This window comes from Leucoraja erinacea, chromosome 13 (genome assembly GCF_028641065.1).
Source record: "Leucoraja erinacea ecotype New England chromosome 13, Leri_hhj_1, whole genome shotgun sequence".
NCBI classification, from domain to species: domain Eukaryota; kingdom Metazoa; phylum Chordata; class Chondrichthyes; order Rajiformes; family Rajidae; genus Leucoraja; species Leucoraja erinaceus.
In genome coordinates, this window is record NC_073389.1 from 54,974,664 (window position 1) to 54,988,454 (window position 13,791).

General features: G+C 48.4%; 1 protein-coding gene across 1 annotated transcript in view; it reads right to left on the reverse strand.

The window, feature by feature from the left end:
* Positions 1-1,696: 1,696 nt before the first annotated feature.
* Positions 1,697-13,791, reverse strand: part of u2af1 (U2 small nuclear RNA auxiliary factor 1) — a 37,575-nt gene continuing 25,480 nt past the window's right edge. The window contains exons 4-10 of the mRNA XM_055645287.1: positions 12,825-12,874; positions 10,856-10,954; positions 10,143-10,276; positions 8,278-8,370; positions 6,571-6,621; positions 4,776-4,796; positions 1,697-2,019 (exon numbers count right to left, since the gene is read on the reverse strand). Of these exons, the coding sequence (XP_055501262.1) occupies positions 1,890-2,019; positions 4,776-4,796; positions 6,571-6,621; positions 8,278-8,370; positions 10,143-10,276; positions 10,856-10,954; positions 12,825-12,874 (578 nt within the window). The 3' untranslated portion in view covers positions 1,697-1,889. The remainder of the gene's footprint in view (positions 2,020-4,775; positions 4,797-6,570; positions 6,622-8,277; positions 8,371-10,142; positions 10,277-10,855; positions 10,955-12,824; positions 12,875-13,791) is intronic.

The window sequence follows — 13,791 nt, forward strand, 5'->3', positions numbered from 1 at the left end:
TTACCCAGTTAACCATATACCAGGCAGTCGTCTACTGAGATTAACCAACAGAACTTTAAAACGAGCCACTCTACTGAGTTTGAACAAAACTCTGCAGTTTCCAAGTGATCAAATGCAACCTATTGCCTTCCGTGGTTGAAGCTAAGAGGCAGGTGCAGAGTGCCTGCTCCATAGTGACAAGGCCACCATCGTTATCATGGACAACAGCCTTACACTTCCAGCAAAGGTCTGCAGGGCTTTAGATATCTGCTGCCTGGGTGTCGAGTTGAAGCACTCAGTTAGTGTGGCTTCTCATTGCTCATTGGGGAGAGAGGTTGGAGAGAACTGGAATTGGGCCCCACACACTGGTGTACACTGGTCCACACACTTGTGCGCACTGGTCCACACACTGGTGTACACTGGTCCACACACTTGTGTGCACTGGTCCACACACTGGTGTACACTGGTCCACACACTTGTGTGCACTGGTCCACACACTTGTGCGTACTGGTCCACACACTGGTGTGCACTGGCCCACACACTTGTGCACACTGGCCCACACACTAGTGTGCACTGGTCCGCACACTGGTGTGCACTGGCCCACACACTGGTCCGTACACTGGCCCGCACACTTGTGCACACTGGCCCACACACTTGTGCACACTGGCCCGCACACACTGGTCCACACACTGGTGCGCAATGGCCCACACACTGGTGCACACTGGCCCACACACTTGTGCACACTGGCCCACACACTTGTGCACACTGGCCCACACACTTGTGCACATTGGCCCGCACACACTGGTGCACACTGGCCCACACACTGGTGTACACTGGCCCACACACTGGTGTACACTGGCCCGCACACTTGTGCACACTGGCCCGCACACACACTTGTGCACACTGGCCCACACACTTGTGCACACTGGCCCACACACTTGTGCACACCAGCCCACACACTGGTGTACACCAGCCCACACACTGGTGCACACCGGTCCACACACTGGTGCACACCGGTCCACACACTTGTGCACACTGGCCCACACTGATGTACACTGGCCCACACTGATGTACACTGGTCCACACACTTGTGCACACTGGCCCACACACTTGTGCACACTGGCCCACACATTGGTGCACACTGGTCCACACACTTGTGCACACTAGTCCACAGTAATCTGTTGGTGACACCCAGCACCCGCCAACATCTGGAGAGATTGCGAATCTCCTCCCCACGTTGCTCCTTACTTCAGTATTAGGTTCACCTTGGACCTTTGCATCTTCAAGGCAACTCCACGATACTCGGGTTTGAAATCATGCACGATTTCCACAGAAGTATCTAGTCACCGTGGTCCGAGTGACATTGGGTTTCACCCACCAAATCCTGACATAGCACACAGACACCTCCAGGGAGACTGACTGCAGTGAGCCTATCATGCTTACACCCTTGTCCAACTAATGGCAGCAATGCCACTCGTAACTGGAGCATCAGTGCAGGGTGCAGCTACTCATACCTGCAGCATCAGTGCAGGGTGCAGCAACCACTCGTCTCCCTAAAGCAGGTTGCAACATTTGTTATTCTGTCAAAACCTCCAAGCTGTGGAAAACTCTGGTGCAACTGATTTTGCAACACAGAGACACACAGGCAATGACAAGGTGGGCAGTGGGAAGAGGAGCAAGAGGGATGAGAGCTCCACTCAGACACAAGACCAGACAATTAGCTAAAAACAGGAACTGGCGTTGCAAGTCAGCTAGCATCAGCTCCACTTTTATTTTAAAAAGGTTTACTGGACATCAAAAAGAAACAAACCCAGGTTTATTTTAAACTTGAACATAAAAAGTATTAAATTCCAATCACATCTTGGTCGTGGTCCTTCCAAATGAGCTGTCATGCAGACTGATGTCGATGCTCAGAACCTCCCAGATCGTTCACGATCCTTGGAACGTCTGCGGTCCCGGTCTCGGTCCCTCCCACCACGACCTCCACGCTCCCGTGACCTGGACCTCTTGCGCTCACGAGATCTCGATCTTGACCTGTGTCTTTTACAAAGCACAGAGCCGTTACAATAAGGCAAAAGAAAAACAGTCAATGTTGAGTGTACTCAGCTCGGGCAAAACTGTGCTGAAACGCCACTGGCCTGACCCACTGCCTACAGGGGGAGACCACTGGCCTGACCCACTGCCTAGAGGGGGAGACCACTGGCCCGACCCACTGACCCACTGCCTAGAGGGGGAGACCACTGGCCCGACCCACTGCCTAGAGGGGGAGACCACTGGCCTGACCCACTGCCTGCTCATGACTAGAGGGGGGACCACTGGCCCGACCCACTGCCTAGAGGGGGGACCACTGGCCTGACCCACTGCCTAGAGGGGGAGACCACTGGCCCGACCCACTGCCTACAGGGGGAGACCACTGGCCTGATCCACTGCCTAGAGCGGGACCACTGGCCCGACCCACTGCCTAGAGGGGGAGACCACTGGCCCGACCCACTGCCTAGAGGGGGAGACCACTGGCCTGACCCACTGCCTAGAGGGGGAGACCACTGGCCCGACCCACTGCCTACAGGGGGAGTCCACTGGCCTGATCCACTGCCTAGAGGGGGAGACCACTGGCCCGACCCACTGCCTAGAGGGGAGACCACTGGCCCGACCCACTGCCTAGAGGGGGAGACCACTGGCCAGACCCACTGCCTAGAGGGGGAGACCACTGGCCCGAGCCACTGCCTAGAGGGGGAGACCACTGGCCCGAGAGGGGGATGACCACTGGGGGGACCCACTGCCTAGAGGGGGAGACCACTGGCCCGACCCACTGCCTAGAGGGGGAGACCACTGGCCCGACCCACTGCCTGCTCATGACTAGAGGGGGAGGCCACTGGCAGGTAGCATTTAATCCTGGCACGTACAAGATGATGCACTAAGGCAGGAATATTAGGATTGGGCAGATACAATGAACACCAGGGCACAGTACTGGGACCTTGATACACAACCCAAGGATCTCTGAAGATAGCAAAGACATAGGATGTTGAAGACACATGAGCAGGCACCTGCCCTCACTAGCTGGGGCAGAGAATATACAATGGTGAGGTAATGGTACAACTGTGTAGATGGACCGTTCTGGTCACTATAGGATGTGCAAGTGCTTGTGGATGCAACACTTAAACGTTGCTTCAGATGAAACATTTGTCATGAGGGAGGGGGCTGGATGGGCAGGGTCTGTTTCTTTGGAGTAGATGCGAGGGGGAACTTGATGGAAGTATATCAAATGAGACAGTGCATGGACAGGGTACCGGTGGGAAATATTTCTCCGGAGCAGATGGATCCAAAACTAAAGGACATGGGATTGGGGCGAGCAGTTTGATTCTAGAATGCATCTCTCGAGTGGGTGGTGTTACAGGCAGATACTCTCAGCATCTATCACGTTGGATTGTAAAGACAGGAGAATGGAGCGCTGATATAGATAGGGACAACAGGATATGATGGGCCTAACAGCCTGGTTCTGTGCTGTGTGACAATGACACTACTGATAGGATCATAGGTGAATTCTGGAATGGGGTTGATGCAGGACAGCAATGGGTAACAGATTATCCATGGCTGTAGGTGCAGACTGGAGAGCCCATCCTACATTTTGGCTCCGCCTCACCAGCTCCCACCATTTTCTATTCGGATTTAAATTTCCTGGTTGGGCAGCATCTTGCTTTTTCAGAAATATCCCATAACTCGGAACATGCAGAATCATCCTACACTTCTCACCCCAGCCAACCCAACCCAACATGCATCAATACAATGCCTCTACACCGAGGATGCAGTCAGCATGGCAGCACCAGCAAACACAAGCCGGAGACCCCCCAGAAAGCACCAGCCAATGTGTTTCCCTCAACCGGCCCAGCATCAATCTCACATCTCCCCTCCACACGCGGCTGGATGGATGGCTAGGTCTCATAGGCTGCAGGGATTTACCAGGATGGTACCACGGCTCGGCACGCAAGGTTTGCAGAGACTCGAGAAGTTGGTTTAGAGCAGGGAGAGCTTTAGTTTTGATTGATGTTTAAAATTATTCAGGGTTTTGATACAGTAAATGAGAAATGTCGAGCTGCAGGAGCATCAGGGCACGGTTTGGTCAGAACTATTAAACATAGAAACATAGAAATTAGGTGCAGGAGTAGGCCATTCGGCCCGTCGAGCCTGCACCGCCATTCAATATGATCATGGTTGATCATCCAACTCAGTATCCTGTACCTGCCTTCTCTCTATACTCTCTAATCCCCTTAACCACAAGGGCCACATCTAACTCCCTCTTAAATATATCCAATGAACTGGCCTCAACTACCCTCTGTGGCAGAGAATTCCAGAGATTCACCACTCTCTGTGTGAAAAAAAGTTCTTCTCATCTCGGTTTTAAAGGATTTCCCCCTTATTCTTAAGCTGTGACCCCTTGTTCTGGACTTCCCCAACATCGGGAACAATCTTCCTGCATCTAGTCTGTCCAACCCCTTAAGAATTTTGTAAGTTTCTATCAGATCCCCTCTCAATCTCCTAAATTCTAGAGCGTATAAACCAAGTCTATCCAGTCTTTCTTCATAAGACAGTCCTGACATCCCAGGAATCAGTCTGGTGAACCTTCTCTGTACTCCCTCTATGGCAATAATGTCCTTCCTCAGATTTGGAGACCAAAACTGTACGCAATACTCCAGGTGTGGTCTCACCAAGACCCTGTACAACTGCAGTAGAACCTCCCTGCTCCTATACTCAAATCCTTTTGCTATGAAAGCTAACATACCATTCGCTTTCTTCACTGCCTGCCTGCTGCACCTGCATGTCTACTTTCAATGACTGGTGTACCATGACACCCAGGTCTCGCTGCATCTCCCCCTTTTCCTAATCGGCCACCATTTAGATAATAGTCTGCTTTCCTGTTTTTGCCACCAAAATGGATAACCTCACATTTATCCACATTATACTGCATCTGCCAAACATTTGCCCACTCACCCAGCCTATCCAAGTCACCTTGCAGTCTCCTAGCATCCTCCTCACACCTAACACTTCCCCACCAGCTTAGTGTCATCCGCAAACGGAGATATTGCCTTTCCAGATATTCCCTCATCCAGATTAATATATATTGTAAATAGCTGGGGTCCCAGCACTGAGCCTTGCGGTACCCCACTAGTCACTGCCCGCCATTTTGAAAAGGACCCGTTTACTCCTACTCTTTGCTTCCTGTTTGCCAACCAGTTCTCTATCCACATCAATACTGAACCCCCAATGCCGTGTGCTTTAAGTTTGTATACTAATCTCTTATGTGGGACCTTGTCGAAAGCCTCTGGAAGTCCAGATACACCACATTCACTGGTTCTCCCCTATTAAAGTTCTTATAGTTTAAAAAAAAAAGCTCTAATGAGTTATTTGAACTAGAATGTGCTGACTGAAAGGGCGGTGAACATAGAATTGATTCAATAGAAACTTTACAGAAGATGAACACCCAGCAGAAACATTCCAACACGAGACAGTAGGACAAGACTGACTGGATGGTTTAAGGTCTAACACAAGTACCACCTGTTCTACAATTCCAAACCCATTCCACTGACCTTCTCTTCCCATGGTCAATATTAATTCCAACCAATCTCACTGCCCCTCTCTTTGTACACACTGCCCGTAGCCCTGTCTCAATTCCACTATCCTACACTTTGCCAGAGCCCTGTGTTATTAGTTCATTAACCCCACTTGCCTGCTCTACATTATTTCCATTTCAGTTGCAATTCTGCACCTTAAATCAATCCCAGTGCCCTGCTGGCCTCTATCAAACGCCCACATATTCACCTCGGCCTTAGTACATTCCTGTACTTCAAACATTTCTCACTTCACCCTGAAACATAGTTAGCAGCTTTGATGCTCCAGCACCAATTAGAGGAATCACTCTAATTCCCCCAGCAGAAGCATCCTATACTTGGTATTCCATCAACATGTAAAACTCATTCATTCCGTTTTCCTCTGTCCAGTTGCTATAACCTCTCCATCTCTGCACTGCTAACAGCACCTTGGTGAATCTAACCTGTACTAACTCTTACAGCTAGAATAGGTTTCTGATCATTGCACTCAGTTCAGCAATACGTTAGCAGTCGCACCCCAAACATGCAGGGATAATTAACCTCCGCAGAGACCCAAAGACCATGCCCTGACCCCTGAGGCACAAACTCCTTGAACAGTACTGCGCCCCATACTGTGCACTGAGTGACGACTGTCGCAGAGAGCCTGCAGCAGGTAGTGCAGAACAGCGGGGCCACACTCACCACCTGCCCTTCCATTACAGAGGAACACTACACTGTTGCCCGTGTGAACAGACCAGTGGCCTGCTCCCCCACACAGGCACGGCATTTTGGGGAAATCACTGGAATTATGGAAGGAAGTTGAAAGGCAATGGGTTGTACGGCCACCTCCATCCTGAACGTGGCCATCTTCTGCTCAAGGTTGCTGCCCTCACGAGTGGATGACCCAGCCAACCTGCCCCAGGGACACTCTCTGCCCAACCCGCCCCACATGGACAGCCAATACCCGTACCCCAGGTAGTCTGATGCTCGTACCTTCGTACTCCCCCACTTTGGGGTGACTTTGTCCCCAGATGAGGTGACACGGCTACCCTGCTGCTGGCTGAAACACATGGGAAACAGAAATGCATTTTTGATAAGAAAATAACAGTAGTAATTATAGATAGATATGCCATTTATTGTCACTATACATGTACAGTGAAACTGAAAGCTGCTCGTACTCAGTGCATACATACAATTTTACACAAAAAACAAGAAACAGAAAAACAAAAACAGAAGGGAGATGATGGCAGCCGGCGCTATTAAGTACAGATGGAAGTCTGTTGGGGGTGTATGGTTGTGGATTTTGAATTTATGGTAGATATAATTCCGTTTCCTGAGTCCCCTGGATTTGATGAGGTGTCTTTGGTGATCTTCTTTGCCCTGCTAAGGCACATCAGGGAGGGGAGAGGGCAACGGATCCTCTACCCTGGTTACCCTCTGAAGCTGGTGCAGCTGCCAACCATGCTGTAATGCACAGCAGGCTCTCGGGACGAGCGGTAGAAGGTCAGCAGCAGGTTAGAGTCAGGTTGTGCTTCCTGAGGACCCTCAGGAAGTGCAGCCCGCTGCTGAGCCTTCTTGATGACCGCCGTCGTGTTGTCCGTCCAGGAGATGTCAGCCGCGATATGGACGCCGAGAGAAACCGGAAGGTTTTAATGTGTAGGGGGACTAAGTCGGTGCTGTGCCTCCTGAAGTCGACAATGAGCTCTTTTGTTTTCCTGGTGTTCAGAGCCAGATTGTTTTCTGAGCACCAGGTTGTCAACTTCAAGAGCAAATTTGACGAATAACAGTAGAGGGGGCTTAATTATACTCGGAGAGAGAAGTACCTGGGGCGATGAGTGTGGGAGAGCAAAGATCAGTGTAAAAACTTATATAGGTTTCCCAGTCTAAGTCTTATTCCCAGCATGGATACCCAAACCTACAACCAATCCTCTCACAAGCCTGGAGGAAGGGCTCTGTGCTTCTTTCACCAAGCCAGCTCTGACCCACAAGCATCATCTTCCTGTCTACCCCACAATAAGCCTCTTGTCCACCAAGCCAGCTCTGACCCACAAGCATCATCTTCCTGGCTCCAACACTGGCCAGTAGATGGTGAAACCCTACCCTAGTCGTCATCTCTTCGTCCAAAGCACCAATGACCTTGCAAGTTAAACACAGACTGGGCCAAGCCATGCAGCTTACCTGCCCACAGACTGGGCCAAGCCATGCAGCCTACCCGCACACAGACTGGGCCAGCCATGCAGCCTACCTGCCCATCTGCATTCGCAGCTCAGAGCTACAGAACTACACACATCAATTCTGCATTGTGCAACTGCCCGGGAAGCAATGCGCGAGTGTGCAGCTACAGTGGGGCTTGGTGTGCACGTGTTCCCCAGCAGTTGCAACCGGTGTGAATGCAGCCCGTGCATGTCTGTCGTTGTGAACACAAGAGAAGGAAACCAAGAGCAATGATCCGCAATAGCACGAAGCAGGAATGCACGGTGGCCCACACTACCCTTTGTCACCCAGGCTGATGGGACGGAAGCCACAAGATGTGAAGGCAGGGCACCGGAAATACTGAGACCCCACTGACAGACACATTGCCATACAGAATGCTGACACCACCCACTAATCTGCTCTGACTTGCCCACTCACTCATACACCCACTGCCACCATCACCCCAGCCTCCTGCGGCAGTCTCACACACAACGCACAGACAGGTATAGAACACAAAACTGACCTCTTGCGGCGCCGTCCATACAGCTCACGGCGTAACTCCCGCGATATCGGCTTCAGATGCATGAAGTTGCAGAAACCTCCCCGGGTACACTCTCTGCAAAAACAAGTCACCATTCAGCAAACTGGACATGGGTGAAAGATTATCATCGTATCACTTCATGCTCCTGCTCGAACAGGCTCCTCAATCCTTACCTCTGGCTCTCGGCTTTCTCCAAGATTTTAATCTTTTGAGACATACAGCACAGAAACAGGCCATTCGGCCCATCACATCAAGGCCACCACGTGGGAACTCATCCACACTAATCCCTTCTCCTTCCAAACCCGGACTTTAAGAGCAGATCTACACAAGTTAAACGCTGTGACTCTGCCTCCACCACTCCCTGGCTGAGTGTTCCAGATACTCACCACTCTCTGGGTGAAGTCCCCAAAGATGCCCTCAAAATCACTTCCCCCTTACCCAAAACTTATGCCCTGTAGTTTTAATGTATTTCTTATACAGGGGAAACATCTGCTGCATCTATCCCCGTCTATAAGCCTCAATTTCACTTGCCTGACATTGCAGGCTGCAAGCTGCTGCTGGCCAGAAGTGAAAGCCAACCCATTCGAGGTGTGTACAGAACTTACACGATCACAGTCAGAAACATTTCATTATTGTGCAGAAAGATAAACGTGTGATGGTGGCATATGTGGTCAAGAAGGGACAGGGCATACTGATCTTGACTAATTAGGCATGGGTGCAAGAGAAGGAAGGTTTCTAAATATTGATCAGGCTTCAGTTGGAGTGCTGCGCCTGGTTCTGGTTCTGGTTCTGGTTCCCGCACAATGTCAAAGATCTCACTGGAGATCTCATTAGAGGTGAAGAGGAGACATCACCGAGGTATACAAAATAAGGTGCATAAACAAAGTATATTCCAAAAGCCTTTCCTTGAAGTGAGAGAAATCAATATTCATAAAACTGGGCTGCAAGCTGCCCAAGCAAAATATGAGATGCTGTTCCTCCAAATTCCTCCACCTATCACTTGCTCATTTTGTCCTCACCCCTTTACCAACTTTTCCCCTTCCACTCCATCAGTGTAAAGGGTCTTGACCCAAAGCCCATTTCCCCCCACATACCTGCCAGACCCGCTGACATCCTCCAGCAGCTTGTTTTTTACTCAATTGTCCAGTTGCTGCAATCGCTAAAACTAAGCAGGAGCTAGACAGGGCTCTTAAAGGTAGCAGAGTCATGGGGATATGGGGAGAAGGCAGGAACGGGGTACTGATTGGGCATAATCAGCCATGATCACATTGAATGATGCTGGATCGAAGGGCCGAATGGCCTACCCCTGCACCTATTTTCTACCTCTCTGTTCTGTTATTACATCATTACAGGTTTCCCCAGCCATGGACACGAGGCCACCAGTGTTTAAGAAGGAACTGCAGATGCTGGCAAATCGAAGGTAGACAAAAGTGCTGGAGAAACTCAGCGGGTGCAGCAGCATCTATGGAGCGAAGGAAATAGGTAACGTTTTGGGCCGAAACCCTTCTTCAGACCCACCAGGAACCCGCTCTATTTGCTACTATCCACTGCATAAGAGCAATTCCAGCACTGGCATGATTTCAGATTCAGTAATATTCACCATCTCTAAAACCAGTATTGAAAATGCTGGGATCTAGAAGTACGTGGTTCACTGTGAGTGGTCCCACAGGTAAATGGGGCGGTGAAGGCAGATATTGGCAAGCCGCCCTTCAGTCAGGGAATTGAGCCGAGGTTGGAACGTTCTGTTACAGAGCGTTACTCACAGTCGTCCAACTTATTTACGCCGAACCTTCGACTCTGATTTCTGAAGCATTTTTGGGAGCTCTGTAGCAGAAGTGAACACTCACCCCATTTCATATTGTCTGCAGCAAGCTTCTCTAAAGTCAGTCACAGGAGATAGCTCTGCATGGATAGGCTGTCCATTAAACCAGCGATTGTTTAGATCATTTACAGCCTTTTCTGCATCTTCTTCATGGCGAAACTAACAGAATAGGAGAGATGGAAAAGTAAGAACTTATAAATTCATACGTCTTAGGAGCAGTTAGGCCATTTGATCCATTGAGTCAACTCTGCCATTCAATCATATCTTTCCCTCTCAACCCCATTCTCCTGCCTTCTCCCCATTACTATTGACATCCTTATTAATCAAGAATCTGTCAATCTCCACCTTAAAAATACCCAATTACAGCCTCTACAGCCGTCTGTGGCAATGAATTTGCAGATTCACCAGCCTCTGACGAAATGCTCGATGCAGCCGATGACATCTCCACACCCATTGGTCATCCAGGAAGCACCCCCTACTCCAAATTATTCAAGACATACGCTAGACATACTCCCCACAGGCACAGCACCAGTCCAGACACACACAGCACCAGTCCAGACACACACAGCACCAGTCCAGACACACACAGCACCAGTCCAGACACACACAGCACCAGTCCAGACACACACAGCACCAGTCCAGATACCACCCGATGCTCAGATCATGGCTGCTCGCTCAACGCTTATATTTTCACTTCTGGACCAGAAGTTGGGATTTTTTAAATGTCAAATTTCTCACCTTTACATAAACATTTCCAACCAGGTGATCACCCAAATTATCACAGACATTCATCTCTTCAATTTCACCATACTTTTCTTCCATTTCTGTGAACACCTCCTACAGATGAAGGAAAGAAGAACAGTTAATCTTTCAGCATTGAGGGAGAGCTACTGTTTAATCCCACAATACAAGCTGTGCATCAGCTTGATTCAGGGCAGTGATTGGAGAGACAGGAGAAGAGATGTACAACCAGCAACTAATATGTATAGAGAGATCCCCCAACTATCAATGAAAACGTGCATAGTTTCATAAAGTCTGTGCAAGTTAACAATGACAAGCAAAACAGAGTGCTGGAGTAACTCAACAAGTTGTGTAGTTTAGTATGGCAGCATCTGGGGAGGAAATGGTCAAGCTATGTTTCAGGTCAGAACCCCTGAAATATTACATTTGGTTCCCTATTCTATATTATTAATGTATATCGGGAACACAGACTCCTGCGGGACCCGAGACCTCCTGTATCATTCATTTCAATTTAATGCACTTTCATATGACTTCAAAAATGTTCCACAAATGCACACACAGCATAACCACCGTCTTCACTTCTACAAGTTTCGTCCGAAGTAAAAACTGAAAGAATTTAGTCAAATAGTTTCCCTTGTGTTGACTTTGCATAAACCTGCGTTTCAACAGTTTCTAATCGCCCCCACCCCGTCCATCAAACGTTGTATTCTCTCTCCCTCCTTTATTAAGTAGTGAGATTATGTTCACCTTTGTCCACTCTGCAGAATCTATTTGATTGCCACATTTTCAACGTTTAGTTCTCTGTATAATTTATAAGTGTACGCTGTGCAGCCACATTAAGTCATTAAAAGGTCAAAAATGCTGTTATCTCCACAGAGACTCTTCCTTACAACACATCCTCCAGCCCAAATTGTTTTAACCTTCCAAAAGCTCTATTTGTAAGTACATTGTACACTCTGTAATTGTACTCATTTGGATACCCTGCAGACACATTGTCTGTTGATCAGTCGGAGAGGCACAGTGCCATAACTGGTAAAGCTGCTGCCTGATCAGAGTGCTGCCTGTGAAGGGTCTTCACATACTCTGTGACAGGGTGGGTTTCCTCTGGGTGTTCCAGTTTCCTCCCACATCCCCAAGGCATGCGGATTTGTAGGTTAATTGGCCCTCTGTAAATTGCCCGTAGCTTTCAGGAAGTGGATGGGAAAGTGTGAATGGGTGATCGATGGTCGGCCTGGTCCTCCATCTCTAACTAAACACCATGTTCCTCTCCTTTATAATTCTGTCCTGACTTCATATTATCTTTTCCCCACTCTGAATCCCAAGGCATCCAGCCATGTTTGACCATTTCATTTCTGTAAACTGACCGGGCACAATAACCCCTGATCACAGCTGGTCCACCTGATCACAGCTGGTCCACCTGATCACAGCTGGTCCACCTGATCACAGCTGGTCCACATGATCACAGCTGGTCCACCTGATCACAGCTGGTCCACATGATCACAGCTGGTCCACATGATCACAGCTGGTCCACATGATCATAGTTCTCTACATCTTCCAATAAATTGGTTTCAACATGAAGGCAATAGAACATGGAATTAAAAATATCAAGCTACTGGAGTAGCTCAGCAGGTCAGGCAACATCACAAGAGGACACGATATTGTGGGTGGGGATCCTTCTTCAGACTGGAGTGGTGGGGTGTTGAGGAAGCTGGAAAGCCAGACCCAAACTTTTGCAAAAAAAAAACAGAACCTGGTGCATTATGACTGACATTTTATATACACCAAACTCTTTGTTCAAATTGTGGAGATACACTCTTGGATTCTGCCAACTAAACCTGCATAGAAAAGAGTAGGGCTGGGGATGAGAATGACAACTCAGCCAAGTGTATAATGACAGGATACCGGTTCCACACCGACTCATCTGCCTTCCTCTACAATTCAATGCCAAAAAGCAACATTTACTTACCTCAAAGAACTCATCATAATGTTCCTGCATTTCAACATCACCGACAGCACCTAAAAAAAGAATTAAGTTAAAGACAACTATCTGAAGCTTGTTAATGACAAAACAAAGTTTTAAAGCTGCAGCATCTGATTGACCTCAAAAAATTAAAGATACAAATATATTAAACTTCACTTAAATATTATATTAAATATTTCACTTCAAACTGAAATACAGAACGTCTTCATCCTAATGTAGGATGTGTAGTCTACGTTGGGTTTAAAGCCCAGCCTCTGCCCCTGACTGGAGTTAACACAGCACTCCTGACAGACACAGCCTGTGTTTAGATGCTCACTTTTACCTGCCCACTAACCCCAAGAGGGACCAATCAAGGCGTAGACATATCAATTAATATTCCAAAATGTTCAGTCAGTCATGAATTCTCACAAGTGAGAGCAACAAGCACATGGCATTTAGCTTGGGATTATCTCCAGCCACCCGAGTCAAGTAACAGCAATGGTTGGTTACAATATCTGCTGCAGTCTTGGCCTAACATAAATCTCAGCAGGTTTAGAGGAAAGATAAAGACAGTGAGAGACATGATGCTACATCATTTAATGCGTGTATGAATGCAGCAAGTGACTCAGATGTACAGGGTTGGACAGGGCAGCACCATTTTTAAAATCTGGTAACGTATTCAAAGAGGGGAGGGCTGGACGTATAACATTCAGTAAGAGGCGGTTAAGGGGAGAGCAGGTGGCAATAGTGTTCAAAGAAGAGTGGTAGGCGATGAAGTGTTAGGTTGAACTCGAGAATAACAATCGCAATGCTGGGGGCGAGGGAGCTAGAAGATAACATCAACCATTTGTAAAAGCACTTGGATAGCAATAGGGAGACCATTTTGATTTAGAATATTTTTTTCTGATTGGAGTCCTGTGACCAATTGTGTGCCACAGGGATTTGTGCTAGCCAGTACATTTTGTGGATGACA